The 16296-nt window shown below is 42.0% G+C and overlaps 10 protein-coding genes across 10 annotated transcripts; 7 read left to right on the top strand and 3 right to left on the bottom strand.

The window, feature by feature from the left end:
* Window positions 1-129: 129 nt before the first annotated feature.
* INP54 (phosphoinositide 5-phosphatase INP54) lies at window positions 130-1284 on the top strand (the record flags this gene model as incomplete). The annotated part of the gene is made up of 1 exon (XM_018365472.1): window positions 130-1284. The coding sequence occupies one exon, from the start codon at window positions 130-132 to the stop codon at window positions 1282-1284; it is 1155 nt and encodes a 384-aa protein (XP_018221727.1).
* Window positions 1285-1499: 215 nt separating this feature from the next.
* On the top strand, window positions 1500-3260 carry RIB2 (bifunctional DRAP deaminase/tRNA pseudouridine synthase RIB2; the record flags this gene model as incomplete). Its single annotated transcript, XM_018365471.1, has 1 exon — window positions 1500-3260. The coding sequence occupies one exon, from the start codon at window positions 1500-1502 to the stop codon at window positions 3258-3260; it is 1761 nt and encodes a 586-aa protein (XP_018221726.1).
* Window positions 3261-3431: 171 nt separating this feature from the next.
* RTG1 (Rtg1p) lies at window positions 3432-3977 on the top strand (the record flags this gene model as incomplete). The annotated part of the gene is made up of 1 exon (XM_018365470.1): window positions 3432-3977. One exon carries the CDS (start codon window positions 3432-3434, stop codon window positions 3975-3977), a length of 546 nt encoding a protein of 181 aa, XP_018221725.1.
* Window positions 3978-4181: 204 nt separating this feature from the next.
* HST1 (histone deacetylase HST1) lies at window positions 4182-5615 on the top strand (the record flags this gene model as incomplete). The annotated part of the gene is made up of 1 exon (XM_018365469.1): window positions 4182-5615. One exon carries the CDS (start codon window positions 4182-4184, stop codon window positions 5613-5615), a length of 1434 nt encoding a protein of 477 aa, XP_018221724.1.
* Window positions 5616-5626: 11 nt separating this feature from the next.
* On the bottom strand, window positions 5627-6982 carry NUF2 (kinetochore-associated Ndc80 complex subunit NUF2; the record flags this gene model as incomplete). Its single annotated transcript, XM_018365468.1, has 1 exon — window positions 5627-6982. One exon carries the CDS (start codon window positions 6980-6982, stop codon window positions 5627-5629), a length of 1356 nt encoding a protein of 451 aa, XP_018221723.1.
* Window positions 6983-7045: 63 nt separating this feature from the next.
* NBA1 (Nba1p) lies at window positions 7046-8686 on the top strand (the record flags this gene model as incomplete). The annotated part of the gene is made up of 1 exon (XM_018365467.1): window positions 7046-8686. The coding sequence occupies one exon, from the start codon at window positions 7046-7048 to the stop codon at window positions 8684-8686; it is 1641 nt and encodes a 546-aa protein (XP_018221722.1).
* A 117-nt stretch (window positions 8687-8803) lies between these two features.
* SDH5 (succinate dehydrogenase assembly factor SDH5) lies at window positions 8804-9283 on the bottom strand (the record flags this gene model as incomplete). Its single annotated transcript, XM_018365466.1, has 1 exon — window positions 8804-9283. The coding sequence occupies one exon, from the start codon at window positions 9281-9283 to the stop codon at window positions 8804-8806; it is 480 nt and encodes a 159-aa protein (XP_018221721.1).
* A 147-nt stretch (window positions 9284-9430) lies between these two features.
* On the bottom strand, window positions 9431-10804 carry THP1 (Thp1p; the record flags this gene model as incomplete). The annotated part of the gene is made up of 1 exon (XM_018365465.1): window positions 9431-10804. The coding sequence occupies one exon, from the start codon at window positions 10802-10804 to the stop codon at window positions 9431-9433; it is 1374 nt and encodes a 457-aa protein (XP_018221720.1).
* Window positions 10805-10966: 162 nt separating this feature from the next.
* DSC2 (Dsc2p) lies at window positions 10967-11935 on the top strand (the record flags this gene model as incomplete). The annotated part of the gene is made up of 1 exon (XM_018365464.1): window positions 10967-11935. One exon carries the CDS (start codon window positions 10967-10969, stop codon window positions 11933-11935), a length of 969 nt encoding a protein of 322 aa, XP_018221719.1.
* A 281-nt stretch (window positions 11936-12216) lies between these two features.
* DI49_2330 (uncharacterized protein) lies at window positions 12217-16119 on the top strand (the record flags this gene model as incomplete). The annotated part of the gene is made up of 1 exon (XM_018365463.1): window positions 12217-16119. One exon carries the CDS (start codon window positions 12217-12219, stop codon window positions 16117-16119), a length of 3903 nt encoding a protein of 1300 aa, XP_018221718.1.
* Between the last annotated feature and the right edge of the window lie 177 nt (window positions 16120-16296).

The following is a 16296-nucleotide window of genomic DNA, read 5'->3' as shown; positions in this document are numbered from 1 at the left end:
ATTCAAGATGCCCTTTTTTATTGTTAGTGTAGTGTAAAAAAGGAGAATTTAGTTAACAATAAGAGTTGAGAAAAGTAAATTAACAAAAAAGATAAGAGAGAGAAGGATTCAACAAAAAATTATAATTAAATGAGCACACACGATTGGAAGGTATCGGTAACTACATTCAATTGTGGTAAAGAGTTCCCTGTTGAAAATTCAAAAGCTATCGTTAAGCAATTGCTTTTCCCCTACGATGATGGCATTTCACAGTTAGAACTGCAGGATATTTACGTTTTGGGGTTCCAAGAACTAGTGCCAATATGGCAAGGTTCGTTCCCCGCTGTTAACCGTGATTTAATTGACAAGATCACGGCCACTGCAATTGATTGTTTAAATGAGAAAGTTATAGGTATCCGGGGGGGTGAACAGTATTCGTGTTTAGGGGTGAATAGCCTTGGAGCCATCACCATGATAATCCTATACAACAATAATAAGCTGAAGGTGAGAGAAGATGTTTTGAAGAGAAACGGCAAGTGTGGTTGGTTTAGTACACATTTGAAAGGTGGTACTTTGATTAGCTTTAACATGAAACACAATGGCGATGAAAATTGGGAAAGATTTAGCTTTATTTGTGTTCATTTAAATGCGAACGAAGGTGCAAATAATAGGAACCAGAGAATAAATGACTACAAACGGATCATGAGCGAAGTGTGCGATTCCGCAATTGTTAAGAGTGACCACTTCTTCTTCTTAGGTGATTTGAATTTTAGAGTTACTAGTGCTTATGATTCAGCCACTGATTACTCTTCTGCGACAACATTGAGGCGCCTATTGGAAAACAACGACGAGTTGAATCTGCTACGTAAGAAAGAGGATGAACCGTTGTGTAGGGGCTTTCACGAATTGGAGATAAAGTTCCCACCGACTTTCAAGTTTAAAGTGTTCGAAAAGGAAACGTATAACACTAAAAGAATCCCATCATGGTGTGACCGAATTCTATATAAAACGTATGCGACACCTAGGTTAGAACAAGGAGGTACATATCATTCTGTACCAAGATCCAATGCTCTGATATTTAGCGATCATCAGCCTGTCAATCTTACGGTGAAATTACCGAGGTCTACTGGGGTAACAGAACCTTCATTGTTACCCATCGAAAGGTATCGTTTGGGATGGAGTTCTAATCTAGTTGGAAAAATTGGCGATGTTGTCATTGGATACTGTGGTTGGCTAATAACTAAGAACGCACATTATTGGATATTGGGTTCTGTATTGCTATATCTACTGATAAGAATCCTCTAGCATAGTTTGTGCCCGCACGCCAGCTGTTGTAGCGGCCCAAGACTAGACACCATTAATTGTAATATATTTTTGTTTTTATTCCATATATCTTTTCAGTACTTAAGTAATAATAATGAAAAACTTAAATCAAGATTAATGCTTCAAAAGGAAAGAAGAGAGAAAAAGAGAATGGCATCGAAAGAAAAAAAGGCAAATACTGGAAGACATATCGTGAAATGAGTTCTAATGATGGAGCAGGTAACGAGTTCAATACCTTATTAAACAAAGAAATCGAAACTGCGAAGGAATTGAGGCAAAGAAGGGATGCGAACAGAAATAGTAGCAAGAATGAGACCAGCACCAAAATCAAAGATGCCAGTGGATTCAGATTACGAATCATCGAAACCGATGGACGAAAGAATAGAAAGATAGATCCAGAATATGAAGTGATGATTGATGGGCCCTTAAGAAAGATCGTGCCTTATTTCTTCACTTACAAGACGTTCTGTAAGGAAAGATGGAGGGATCGTAACTTACTGGATGTGTTCGTGAGTGAATTTAGGGACAGGGAGCCCAGTTATTATGCCAAAACGATTGCAGAAGGGAAAGTGTACTTAAACGATGAACCTGCGAATCTGGAAACCATCATTCGCGATGGTGATTTGATCACGCATAAAGTACATCGCCACGAACCACCGGTCACCTCCAAACCCATAGATATTGTGTTTGAAGACAAAGACATACTCGTCATAGACAAGCCCAGCAGTATCCCCGTGCATCCAACGGGTAGATACAGATTTAATACTATTACGAAGATGCTCGAAAAGCAGTTACAGTGTTCAGTACATCCTTGCAATCGCTTAGACAAGCCCACCAGCGGGCTAATGTTTTTGGCCAAGACTCCACAAGGTGCAGATAAAATGGGAGATCAACTGAAGGCCAGGGAAGTCACCAAAGAATATGTGGCCCGTGTGAAGGGCGAGTTCCCCGTGGGTGAGGTAGAGGTGGACAAGCCCGTTAGATCCATCAATCCCAAAGTTGCACTGAATGCTGTTTGTGAAATGGGTGACGAGAACGCCAAGCATGCAAAAACTGTTTTCCATAGAGTTAGCTATGATGGCCAGACGAGTATTGTAAAATGCAAGCCGCTGACGGGTAGAACACATCAAATCAGAGTTCACTTGCAGTATTTGGGATTCCCCATAGCTAACGATCCGATATACTCGAACCTGGATATCTGGGGCCCGGAACTTGGTCGTGGTGGGCTCAAGAACTATGACGAAATTGTCCTGAAGCTGGACGCTATTGGCAAGAACAAACCCGCAGAGAGCTGGATCCATCCGCACAGCAAGGGAGAATACCTGCTGGGCCGTCAATGTGAAGAATGCGAGGCCGAAATGTACACGGACCCCGGTACTAACGACCTGGACCTCTGGCTGCATGCCTTCCGGTATGAGTCCCTGGAGAGGGACCCGGAAACACAGAAACCGCTTTGGAGCTACAAGACCAAGTACCCAGAATGGGCCCTGGAGCCTCATCGCCAATACATGGAGATGGCCGTTAAAGAGGCTGACAAGTGCGGGCCAACAAAGACTGCGTTCAGCGTTGGTGCCGTTCTTGTCCATGGGGACCAAGTCCTCTCCACGGGCTACTCGAGGGAGCTGCCAGGAAACACTCATGCAGAGCAATGTGCCCTGATCAAATACTCCCAAGCGCATCCGGACTGCCCCAGCGTAGTTCCCGTGGGGACATTGCTCTACACGACGATGGAGCCGTGCTCCTTCAGGCTCAGTGGCAACGAGCCATGCTGTGATAGGATCCTAGCCACCAACGGAGCCATTGGCACTGTCTTCGTGGGCGTCATGGAGCCGGACACGTTCGTCAAGGACAACACCAGTCTGAACAAACTGGAGTCGCACGGCGTGGACTACATCCAGATCCCAGGCTACGAGCAAGAATGTACCACCATCGCCTTCAAGGGCCACAACGACGTCTAGACCGTGCAGTTTACGTATATTGTGTACTTTTATAGAGCCACTTACAGTTATCACTACTGAAAACGGAAAAAGGCGCCACCGAAAAATTTGAGTAGAAACAAGAAGAACTAACTCCACTCACAACAAAAGCAACACACGCTCCACACAGAGAAAAGAGCCACAGCAGCAAGCATGAGCAGCATCCCAGTCGGCGCAGATCCCGGATCGTGCGGTGCCAATTTCAAGAACGACCGTAAACGTCGGGACAAGATCAACGACCGCATCCAAGAGTTACTAAGCATCATACCGAGGGACTTCTTCAGGGACTACTACGGAAACTCCGGCAGCAACGATACGCTGAGCGAGTCCACGCCGGGGGCTCTTGGACTATCCAGTAAGACCAAGGGAACGGGAACCAAGGACGGCAAACCAAACAAGGGCCAGATCCTCACACAGACGGTGGAGTACATCTCGCACCTGCAGAGCCAGGTAGACCTGCAAAACCGAGAGGAGGTGGAACTGATGATGAAGGTTTCGCAGCTGGCCAAGCAGACGGGCACCATCGTCAACGACATTAACCTGGAGAACACCAGCGCTGAAGTCGCACTGTCCAGGATCGGCGTAGGGCCCCTGGCCGCGACCTCCTCCTCTTCGAACGACGACTCGGCAAAGCCCCCAGCCAAGAAACTGAGCTCATTTGAGTACGGAGGGTACGGTGAGTATAGCGATGGCACTTAGCAATTTCTGTTATGACTCTCAAGGTGACTCTATGATTGCAATAGCCTTTCGTTGGAAATGATATGAATATATCTTTCTTTTTTTTTTTTTTTGTTGTTTTTGTGAAAAAAAAAAATATCAAAATGGTCAGTATTCTATATTACGGGTGGTAGTTGTTTTGGTCGATGATCGCAGGGGTGACACCTTCACACTCGAGCAGCGGCCATGACGATGATGAAAAGACCTCTAGAGGAAGACTCGGACCATAATGAAACCAAGAAACTGAAACCAAGAGCGGCATACCCTTCCATCCTTGGGAAAGATAAAGCAACAGGCAAGTTCATATTCCCCGCGATCAGCAAAGACGACGTAATGAACGCAAGACTGTTTCTGAAAAATAATGATTTGAAAACGTTTTTGGAGTTTTTCCTGCCAGCGGAAGTCAACTCGATCTACATTTATTTCATGATCAAGTTGTTAGGGTTCGATGTCAAAGACAAAGAACTTTTCATGGCGTTGAATTCCAACATCACCTCTACCAAAGAGCGCAAGATCAATGGGATAGCGACATTACCACACGTGGATATTGACAATAAAGACGGGTTGACAGACCCCCTTGAGAAAAAACATGCCGTGAAATTAATCAAAGACTTACAAAAAGCCATAAATAAAGTCCTTAGCACCAGGCTTCGATTACCCAATTTCACCACGATCGATAACCTCACCGCCACTTTGCATAATGCAAAGAAAATCCTGGTTTTAACCGGTGCTGGGGTTTCGACCTCCTTGGGGATTCCAGATTTCAGGTCTTCTGAAGGTTTTTACTCCAAGATCAGACATCTCGGGCTGGAAGATCCGCAAGACGTTTTCAACCTGGATATATTTTTACAAGACCCCTCAGTTTTCTACAATATTGCCCACATGGTTTTGCCCCCGGAAAACATGTACTCCCCGTTACACAGTTTTATTAAAATGTTGCAAGATAAAGGCAAGCTACTAAGAAACTACACACAGAATATTGATAACTTGGAATCGTACGCAGGCATTGATCCTGATAAATTGGTGCAATGCCATGGTTCATTTGCCACCGCATCTTGCGTGACCTGCCATTGGCAAATCCCAGGTGAAAGGATATTTAGCAATATTAGAAATCTAGAATTACCACTGTGTCCGTACTGCTACCAGAAGAGAAAACAGTATTTCCCTCTTACAAACGGCAATAACACGATGCCAAATACCAATTCCAGTTCACCCATTTTGAAGTCTTATGGTGTTTTGAAACCAGACATGACATTCTTTGGTGAAGCCCTGCCATCCAGATTTCACAAGACCATTCGTGAAGATATACTGGAATGTGATTTATTGATTTGCATAGGTACCAGTTTGAAAGTGGCTCCAGTCTCTGAAATCGTAAATATGGTACCTTCACACGTACCTCAAATTTTAATTAATAGAGATATGGTCACCCATGCGGAATTTGATTTGAACCTGTTAGGGTTCTGCGATGATGTAGCCAGTCTAGTAGCCAAGAAATGCCATTGGGACATACCACACAAAAAATGGCAAGATTTAAGGAAAATCGATTACAACTGTATGGAACTAGATAAAGGTACATATGAGATTGAAAAACAACCACGAAAAAAAAATGAGCCAAAATAAAATCACTACCACTACTGCATATATCCAAGCATTTCATTCATGTATTTATTAATATGACCAGATAACAAAGAATACTCAATTTCAATCTCTTTAATTTCCATTTCAAAGTTTTTTTGTAATTGTTTAATTTCATCATTTAATTTATTAATTTTACCATTGATTAGTTCATCTTGAATAAAAACATCTGTCTTGTCAATCTTGGGTTTGATTTCATTTTCGTATTTGATTTGCATTTCGTTTAACTTGGAATCGTTCAATCGCGATTCGTCTTCAGTATCCTTTGATAATTTCTCCAAGTTTTTTAGTTGTAAATCCAGTTGCTCTTGTAAAATCTCTAACTTGTATAAGATCCCAGTCTCCAACACGTTCAACAGTTTCAGTTTATTGTTGATTAAGTTTTGCTTCAATCCCATCAGTTCTGTTTCCGTTCGATTAGATTCTTGCACTTCGCTAGAAATTATTCTCAGCACGTCATAAAGCTCGCTGATTATGGTTTCGAACGTCGCCACTGTGTCCTGCAAGCTCTTTTGCTGCACAGTCAAATCGTTCAAGGTCTTTTTCCTTTGTTTTAGCAGATCACTCAACTCTTTGATCCCTTCAGTCAACTCTTTGGTGTCTGTGTTGGAAATCTTGATCAGTTTATCTCGGCTGGACTCCAGCTCTACTATTTGGAAGCTCAGCGTTTCCAGCTCTTTGAATATAGTTTGCTTAGAGATCTTGTAATCATTGTAATCTATGGATAACGTTTCTTGAATCTTGGTCAATTTTTTCAACTGAATCTCCAGGTCTTTGTTTTGTTCTTCTAATTTTTGCAGCTCTTCTCCATCAGGAATATTTGCCCCGCCTAAATCCTCATACTGTTTCAGTTGTTGTTGGATTAAGTTATAATCGTCGAATTTGGATCGAAGCTGCCCTAATAAAGATTCCATTTGGAGGATAAAGGAATTACAATCAAACATTCGTTCTTCCCTGAAGCGAGCGTAATTCACCACCGCACTTAGGAGACGCTGGGTTCTCTGTGACTCAGGCTTATACAAATCAGTCATATTGAAATCCTGGACACCAATATTCTCAAAGAACTTAAAGCAAATCTTATTCAGCACCAGCACATTCAATGTGTCAGAGTAAATATTCTCATTCTCGTCCTGCAAGTAATTCTCGCCTGTTTCCTGGTTGCTGCTATTCAACAGTGATTCCACAGAAATGCCCATGAAGTTTTCAATGATCTGCTTGTAAAGAGTTACCATATAGTCTGAAGTCGGCCTAGCAATGTTTTCCTGCGTGGCCAGCGCAAAATCACAGCTTTGTAGACATATAACCAGCTCCTCTAGGTCCAACACAGGGAACACGTCCTGATTCCTACTCATCTTGCTTTAAAGTTGCTCGAGCTTTTCTCACACAGTCTTTGCTAGCTTGTCTTTTTTTTCGTGATGATGTTTATTATTGTTAGTGTTATTGTTTGTTATTTGACCCGATCCGGAAAAGCGATCTCTTGGTCAAATAGCTGGTACCATCAAGAAGAGGAAGAAGAACAGGACAATTTGACAACCAAAAGAGCATCAGCGAGACCAGACAGGCGTGCAAGCATGCCAGAAGATACAGAGAAAGACGGGCCATCTAGGGCCAAACTGAATACGCAACGACTCTCTGCAATGATCGATTCTTTACACAATGAGAACGACATTGGACTATTTCAGCCTCCGACGACAACGACAACGAATGACAAGGTTGATCAAACCGATATAGGCAAACCGCCATCACGGCTCCTAAGATCACCTGCCGGTGATGTGTCGCTAGCGCTTGGTGACAATAGATCAAGCATGATTTCCAATTATTCTGGAGTTATCCAAGAAGGTGTAGAAGTTTCATACATAGTCAAGAACCAACAACAGGACGAGGAGCCTTATAGCAACAAGGCGAGTCCTTTGAAACAGTCTGTGGGAAGGGAAGATTTGCCACAGTTGCCCATGTTGCCCTCAGAAGCGACATTGACCAAATATTTGGATGACGACCAAAGTATGAAATCGAGAAATGGTGAAGACGAAGTTGTGATTAAGCCAGTAACCAATGCCAAGCCGGTGGGGAGGTTCAATTCTGGTACGTTGAAGAAGGGCGAGGCTCGCGGGTCATTAAAGCTGCTGTCTAATCCTCGACGCCAGGAAAAAGTTTTGCGTTCGTCCATAGGTTCAGGCAATTTAGCCAGTGAGAGTGGATCTTCCACTTATAACCCAAAGTTCCAGCAGTCGATCCAAGAGCAATTAGAGGAGGACGACGATGCGAATTCTAGCGACAAACTTTCGATTGTTTCCAGTGTGATACCTGACTTATCTACAAAGACAAACGGCGTGCCCCAAGAGATGAGCCCAATACGTTCTGAGACAAATGATTATAATCCAACCATCCCACCTAGAAGCAAAGATCGTCCCAGATCAAGATTGTTCATCCAAGATGATGAAGGTGAAGACGAGTTTTTGGATGGGGAACTACTGCCAGGTCCACCCCAAAATGTTGGTCATTTTAAAAACCTGTCCCAGATTTCTACCGTCAGTGAACAAAAATCAGACTCATACTACTCGGCAGCAACCAGCATGCCTCCAGCAGAAGAAACTTACTTGACCAGGCCACTACCTAGCACGCCCAATGAGGATCACAAAGGCTCATCGAATTTGAAACGAGACGACACGTTAAAGGCTGCTCATACAACGACAGAGCCCATCCACACTGTCTCAAGTGACCAAGACGATGACATATACGAGGATATCATTGAGGAAACACCTAAGAAAACTAATCGCAAGAAGGATGGGAAGAAAAAACTCAATAACAAGAAATCCTTGAAGGAGTTGCGATCATTTGATATCGATACACTGAACCAGCTGTTGAACGTGACAAAGGGTACTTTGATTGGATCAGAATTTGCGCAACTGGGGATGCAATTAGAAGAGAAACGTGCCCTCGAAAGACTAGTGGACTCCTTGTCTAGGTTGACGGCAGACATGGTTCTTGATCCTGACCGTTACGAAGAAGGATTGAAGAGATTGGACAAAGCTACAAAGGCCCTTGAAGGGTTTTGATGGTAGCAATAATAGTAATAAGTATAGTATAATAAAATAATAATATATAGTTTTTTTCCTACGTGAGTATTTACAAGTTTTAATAAAAGAAAAAACCGACAAAATTCAAAGGGCAATTCATTGGTACTTGGACAAATCGGGCATACTCAGGATTTCCTTCTCTTTATTTTCGCTGAACTCTTGTAATTGCGTCAACAACTTTGAATTGGCCCACTTCTCAGGCAAGGGACTGATCTCGTAGTTCTTCGTCGCCCAATAATAGATATCCCAGTCCAACTCATTCAGTAGCGAATCGTACTCCTCCAGTTCCTCTTGGTTCATTTTCTTCAGATATTTAGCGGCAAACCCAGACAAAAGCAAGTCTGTTTCCAAGATTCCTCTTTTGCGAGACTGGTATATCAACCGTGCTCTCTTTTTGTCCAGTGGCTCATTGGTTCTCTTTATAGGGGCCATTTTGATCCTTGTCATCACATCGTCGTGGTCATCTTTCTCGCTGCTGTACCACCTAAGGCTGCGCAACAACGAAGTGGACCCAACCAGAGGGCTAGTGATTCTGTAGCGCTGCAGCGACAATGTCTTTGTGACTGTTGGAAACATTCTGTTTGTCTAAATGTGTTTCTTTGGGGGTTGCTCCCTTTAAATCCCCTTCCCTCTTATTGGTTTTTTCAAATTTCGCATTCTTATAATTCCAAAATTTAACATAATATTAAACTACTTAGCTATCTAATGGTTACAGACCATATATCACCAAAGAACGTGAGAGTTTGCTGGAAATATCTTGGTGATCCGCTCAGTGGCTGGCGGGACAATTTCTTGTATCATTGTGGTCTTTTTTACCACACATAGTTGTAGTTGTGGGAAACAGTTCGCACGTAAGAACCCCAAGTTGATCAAGGTCACAAGTACGTTTTCTACGTTCTTTGAGGAGTGAATGCCGTTATAAATGGTGAAATCCTGGGCTGTGTTGTCTTCGTATGCTGGGCCAATGGATAGTTTTAGTGCCCGTTCTATTAGCGTGTATGGTAATTTGTTTTGGCCCCATTCGGTGGTCCAGATTTTGATCACCGTTTTGACCAGATTTCGGTACGCAATCATGGGTAATTTCTCTAAGAGTACTACTAGCAACTGTCTCGCACACAAGTGGCGTTCGTTGTGCCTCAACCAGTGGTTTACACTTTGGATATTCCCCAAACGAACAAACCTGTACAGTGTATTCCAGTTGTCGATAGTTTCTTGACTAACAAACGGTCGTAAGGGTTCCCATTTGACCATCTTGCCCAGTACTAATCCCGTGGGGATCATGTAGTTTAGTATTCTCGAACCGTTTCTGACGATTGCTTGATTGGTTAAAGGTAAGTTCAATAGCGATTGGAATGCCTCGTTGAACTGAACGAAGGCGTTGTGCACTTGGGAGTTTAATAGGTAATAACGCCCCAGGAGATATCTATATTCTATCTGCTGGTTGATTTGGTACTCGTTAAAATGTGCGAGCATGCTCTTTGGCTGAAAGTTCTTGAAGATGTTGGAACACAACTGTGGAGACTCGATTCTGAAGTAGATGTTATTTAGCTTATTGACCAAATACAGCAGTATTCGCTGCTTTCCTGGAATAGTTTTGGACGATCCATTACCACGTGGAGGTTTGGTGCTGTTGAATAATCTGGATAGAATGGACGATGTATGCGATAAAAACTGATGGTTTCTTGTATGCAATTGCAAGTGGAACGAGTCCAGTTTATGAGCTAGGGCAATAATAAACTCCGTCTCTCTGATGGCCACCGGTATTAATGCCTCAATATGAGGAGCATTGTCATTGATGAGGCAGTTGATTAAACATTGATAAAACTCAAATATTAAATCCGAGCTAGCCCAGACAGACCATGGATCCACATCCCGACTATATTTCAGATATGATATGCACATCATCTTGAACCGTGTGTCATTGGGCATAGCCGGGTGTTGTTCCACCAACGTGTCCAACTGTTTATCATCATATCCGGCCAACTGTTGTTGTAGAACAGCAATTTCTTGACCGTTTTGGAACAGGTTCAGTGTCAATTGTGTGAAATTGCCCCGTCCCAGTTGATCCAGTAGCTGGCTGAACTTGTCCATTCCCATTTGTCCTTTTGTCACTGCTTAGTCTCTCCATTGGAATGTTTTTGCATAAAGTGTTTATACTTTTTTTCTAAGTATAAAGGAAAAAAGTTGATTAATCAAGTTTACATTTAAAGGGAAAGAAGACCAATAACGAAAGAAAATAAACACAGAAACGTATACATAATGTCTATGGAACCACCAGTAGGGCTTACGGCTATGCCCGTTACCAAATTAGCCATGATCACGACGCTTGTGGTGCCCTTGATGGCCTCGATTGCAAATTACAAGCACATATTTCTATTGCAGTATGACCCCTTCCTACAGACGTACCATCAATACTACCGTCTGTTCATATTCCAGTTCTGCGCCATTAACGAATCAGACGCAATCTTACTGGCGCTGGTCTGGTATCTGTTTAGACACCTGGAACGGCTATTAGGGTCCCATAAGTACTTGACGTTAATTGTACTATCATGGGCGTACACCACGTTTGTGATATGGGGGTTGAACCTGATCTGGAACTCCTTTTTAGGACAGTACCAGTGGCTACAGTGGAACAGTTTTACTACGGGTTCGTTGCCCATCGTATTGAGCCTAGTGCACTTTTACAAAGAATACACTCCTCAAATTTACGAATGGAACATAAGACTACTGGGCCCTCGTGGAGGGTCGACAAGTAACACCGATAATAAACAAGAGGAAAAGGGCGCTGTGCAGTGGAAAATCAACGACCAGTTTCTTTTAAACGGACTTGTCCTTCTGCTACTACTGAATCAGGGGATTGCAGGGATACTATGCGGGTTCATAAGCTGGGTATGTGGTATTTTCATCGATAAAGGATTGCTTCCAGGACTAGACCATTGGCGAGTACCGTTTGTATCCCACTGGATCTCCCAAGGCCCACCTACCAGGGCCAGCGTCGCCATGGCTGCCAATGCGGCTACGAGTACTGCAGCAGCAAGAGCCAGCGCAGATGCTGCCATTGCCATCGCAGGAAGCAGTAACACAAATGGCACTGGTCCTGTAAGTATGCCACTACGTGGTTCAAGCGCAACTCCCACGGATACTTCCAACGCTGGTGATGACGAACCAGGTGCCGATGAGCCCGCAAGACCATTGGGAGTCCAATTCCTGGACACTTTCAGAAGATGAGGCCTTAGCATGTACATACATAAAACACATAAACATATAGCGGACCAATAGCTTCGTTTGTAGCCGTGTGAGGCGCCTACTTCTATTTTTAGTGGTGGTTCTATTGTTGTTGGGTTGACCCTTATACGAAAATGCCAAAAAGTGAAAAAAGGAAACTATTGATGAGATATACGACTTCGTAATAAAAATGCACAAGTAGGCACAAGAATTTCTATACTCCTTCAAACGATCTTCGTACTTGTTACTATACACTGCAACGCCAAACATTCACTGCAGAGACTATGGTACAGCCGATTCATGGCGATGTGGCCACTGGTTTAACCGAAAATAGACTTTCGTTCTCTAGGATCCCTAGAATAAGCCTCCATGTAAGGGATTTGTCGATCGTTGCATCTAAGAGTAACACGACGCTGGTCAACTCATTTTCAATGGACTTGCCCAGCGGGTCGGTCATGGCAGTTATGGGTGGTTCAGGGTCAGGGAAGACCACGCTGTTGAATGTGCTGGCATCCAAGATTAGTGGTGGTTTAAGGCATGAGGGTTCTATACGGTATGTCTTGGAAGACTCTGAGTTTGGATCTGGCTCTGAGGAGCCCTTAGATATGACGGCTAAAAACAGCCGTTTGGATGGCGAAGACCATTCCATTCAAAAGCATGTAATAATGGCTTACTTACCACAACAAGACGTGCTCTCTCCACGGTTGACATGTAGGGAAACCCTTAACTTTGCAGCTGATTTGAAATTGAACTCTTCTACCAGGACTAAGAAGTTGATGGTTGAACAGTTGATTGAGGAGTTAGGGTTAAGAGATTGTGCTGATACTTTAGTGGGGGATAACTCACACAGAGGTCTCTCCGGTGGAGAGAAGAGAAGATTAAGTATCGGTACTCAAATGATTTCGAACCCCTCCATCATGTTCTTGGACGAACCTACTACTGGACTGGATGCATATTCTGCTTTTTTGGTCATTAAGACCTTGAAAAAATTAGCAAAGGAAGATGGCAGGACATTTATCATGTCCATCCATCAGCCAAGATCAGATATTTTGTTTTTACTGAGCCAGGTTTGCATTTTATCGAAGGGCAATGTGATATACTGTGACAAAATGGATAAGACCATCCCTTATTTTGAATCTATTGGTTACAGTGTGCCGCAGTTGGTGAATCCTGCGGATTATTTCATTGATTTGTCAAGTGTTGATTCAAGATCCGATAAAGAGGAATGCACTACGCAAAAGAGGCTGGATTCGTTGATCGATCATTGGCATGATTATGAAAAAAACCATTTGCAACTGCAGACGGAATCTTGTATAGATAACGCTGTCGAAATTCACATCCAAAATATGACCACCAGGTTACCATTTTGGAAACAAGTTACGGTTTTGACAAGACGAAATTTTAAGTTGAACTTTTCAGATTATGTGACTCTTATATCCACTTTCGCAGAACCTGTAATCATTGCTACAGTTTGTGGCTGGATTTACTACAAACCCGACAAGACCTCCGTCGGCGGGTTAAGGACAATTACCGCTTGTCTCTACGCATCGACCATATTACAGTGCTACTTATATCTGCTGTTTGATACGTATCGACTTTGTGAGCAGGATATCGCGTTGTATGATCGTGAAAGGGCAGAAGGTTCAGTAACACCGCTAGCATTCATCGTCGCTAGAAAATTTTCTCTTTTTCTCTCAGATGATGTTGCTATGATCATGATCTTTGTGAGTATAACGTATTTCATGTTTGGGCTCGAAGCAAATGCGAGCAAATTCTTTTATCAGTTTGCCATCGTGTTTCTGTGCCAATTATCTTGTTCTGGGTTGTCTATGTTATCTGTGGCTGTTTCAAGAGATTTTTCTAAAGCTTCTTTGGTGGGTAATTTGACATTTACTGTATTATCTATGGGGTGTGGTTTTTTCGTTAACGCTAAGGTCATGCCAGTCTATGTTCGTTGGATTAAGTATATTGCTTTCACGTGGTATTCATTTGGTACTCTGATGTCAAGCACTTTTACGGATTCCTATTGTACCTCGGATAATCTTGATGAATGCTTAGGCAATCAGATTTTAAAGGCTTACGGGTTCCCTAGGAATTGGATCACTGTACCTGCAGTTATTTTATTTTGTTGGTCAATAGGGTATTTTGTGGTAGGAGCAATTATCCTATATTTACACAAGATTGATATCACTTTACAAAATGAAGTAAAGTCGAAAGGAAAGAAAATTAGCAAGAAGTCACCAAGCGACGTGAAACCCGAAATCCAATTGCTAGATGATATTCACCATCAAAAGGACTTGGAAGCAGAAAAAAAAGATAGAAAAAAATCCATTACCGTAAATCTACAGGACATAGACCTGCGAGTAAATTTCTTTAACCCTTTCACAAATTGGAAGGAAAGCAAATTCCACCACGAAACCAAAGAGATCTTGCAATCAGTCAATGCCGTTTTCAAACCTGGGATGATTAATGCGATTATGGGGCCATCAGGGTCAGGAAAATCCTCATTGTTGAATTTAATCTCTGGAAGATTAAAGTCCTCTCTTTTTGCTAAGTTTGCCACTTCAGGTTCAATAATGTTCAATGATATTCAAGTTTCAGAGCTCATGTTCAAGAACGTCTGCTCATATGTTTCACAAGATGATGACCATCTTTTGGCCACATTAACTGTTAAGGAAACGCTTAAATATGCAGCTGCGCTAAGGTTGCATCATTTGAATGAGGCAGAACGGATGGAAAGAACCGATAATTTGATAAGATCCCTAGGTTTAAAGCACTGTGAAAACAACATCATTGGTAATGAATTTGTTAAGGGTATTAGTGGTGGTGAAAAGAGAAGAGTCACGATGGGTGTTCAATTACTAAATGATCCGCCAATCTTGTTATTAGATGAACCAACTTCAGGGCTAGATAGCTTTACATCCGCCACTATATTGGAAATTCTGGAGAATCTGTGTAAGGAACACGGGAAGACAGTTATCATCACTATCCATCAACCAAGATCGGAATTATTCAAACGATTTGGTAATGTTTTGTTGTTAGCCAAATCAGGTAGAACTGCATTCAATGGGTCACCCGATGAAATGATTACTTATTTTGCTGACTTGGGTTTTGATTGCCCATCTTTTACCAATGTGGCAGATTTTTTCCTTGATCTAATTTCAGTTAATACTCAAAATGAACTGAATGAACAAAGCTCTAAATCAAGGGTAGAAGAAATACTAGCAGCTTGGAAAGAGAATTTAGAGAATGAAAGTATTTCATCATCTCCCATATCTGAAAAGCAGCATTACTCTCAAGAATCATTTTTAACAGAATATAGCGAGTTTGTGAGGAGGCCAGCTAATCTGATGTTAGCATACATAGTTAATGTCAGGAGGCAATTTACTACGACCAGAAGAAGTTTTGATTCTTTGATGGCACGTATCGCACAAATTCCAGGGTTGGGTGTTATCTTTGCGTTGTTTTTTGCTCCAGTCAAGCATAACTATACTAGTATCAATAATCGCTTGGGGTTAGCACAAGAGTCCACAGCGCTTTACTTTGTGGGTATGCTGGGGAACCTGGCATGTTATCCAACTGAGAGAGATTATTTTTATGAAGAATACAATGATAACGTTTACGGTATAGCACCCTTTTTCTTAGCTTATATGACATTAGAGCTACCACTATCCTTATTAGCTTCGGTTTTATATGCAGTGTTTACAGTGCTAGCATGTGGATTACCAAGAACAGCAGGAAATTTCTTTGTGACAGTTTATTGTTCTTTTGTTGTTACCACTTGCGGTGAAGCTTTGGGTATAATGACAAATACGTTTTTCGAAAGGCCAGGATTTGTTGTTAACTGTATTTCCATTATTTTATCCATTGGTACACAGATGTCAGGATTAATGTCACTGGGAATGTCGAGAGTATTGAAAGGTTTCAACTATTTAAACCCTGTAGGATATACCTCTATGATCATTATAAACTATGCATTTCCGAGGAACTTGAAGCTAACTTGCGAAGATGGCGGAAAAAACCCTGATGGTACTTGTGAATTTGGTACCGGGCATGATGTATTGGTTTCTTATGGATTAGAAAGAAATACTCAAAAATACTTGGGGATTATTGTATGTGTAGCCATTATATACCGTCTTATTGCGTTTTTCATTTTGAAAGCCAAATTAGAATGGATGAAGTRGTAATCTAAAAATGAACTATTGTATAAGCATGTAACTTTTCAAACCAACAAATAAAAGTGTTTATTGTATTTTATATTTTTTTTTTGTAATTTGGAGTCTGCTTTGCAAATTATTTACTATTTGTGTCTTTCAAATACTGTGGTTTTGAATAGGCAATAATATAAAAGTCTCATGGATTTA

This window comes from Saccharomyces eubayanus, chromosome XV, assembly GCF_001298625.1.
Source record: "Saccharomyces eubayanus strain FM1318 chromosome XV, whole genome shotgun sequence".
Lineage (NCBI taxonomy): Eukaryota > Fungi > Ascomycota > Saccharomycetes > Saccharomycetales > Saccharomycetaceae > Saccharomyces > Saccharomyces eubayanus.
Note: the sequence above shows the minus strand (reverse complement) of the source record. Positions and strands in the feature narration are given on the sequence as shown.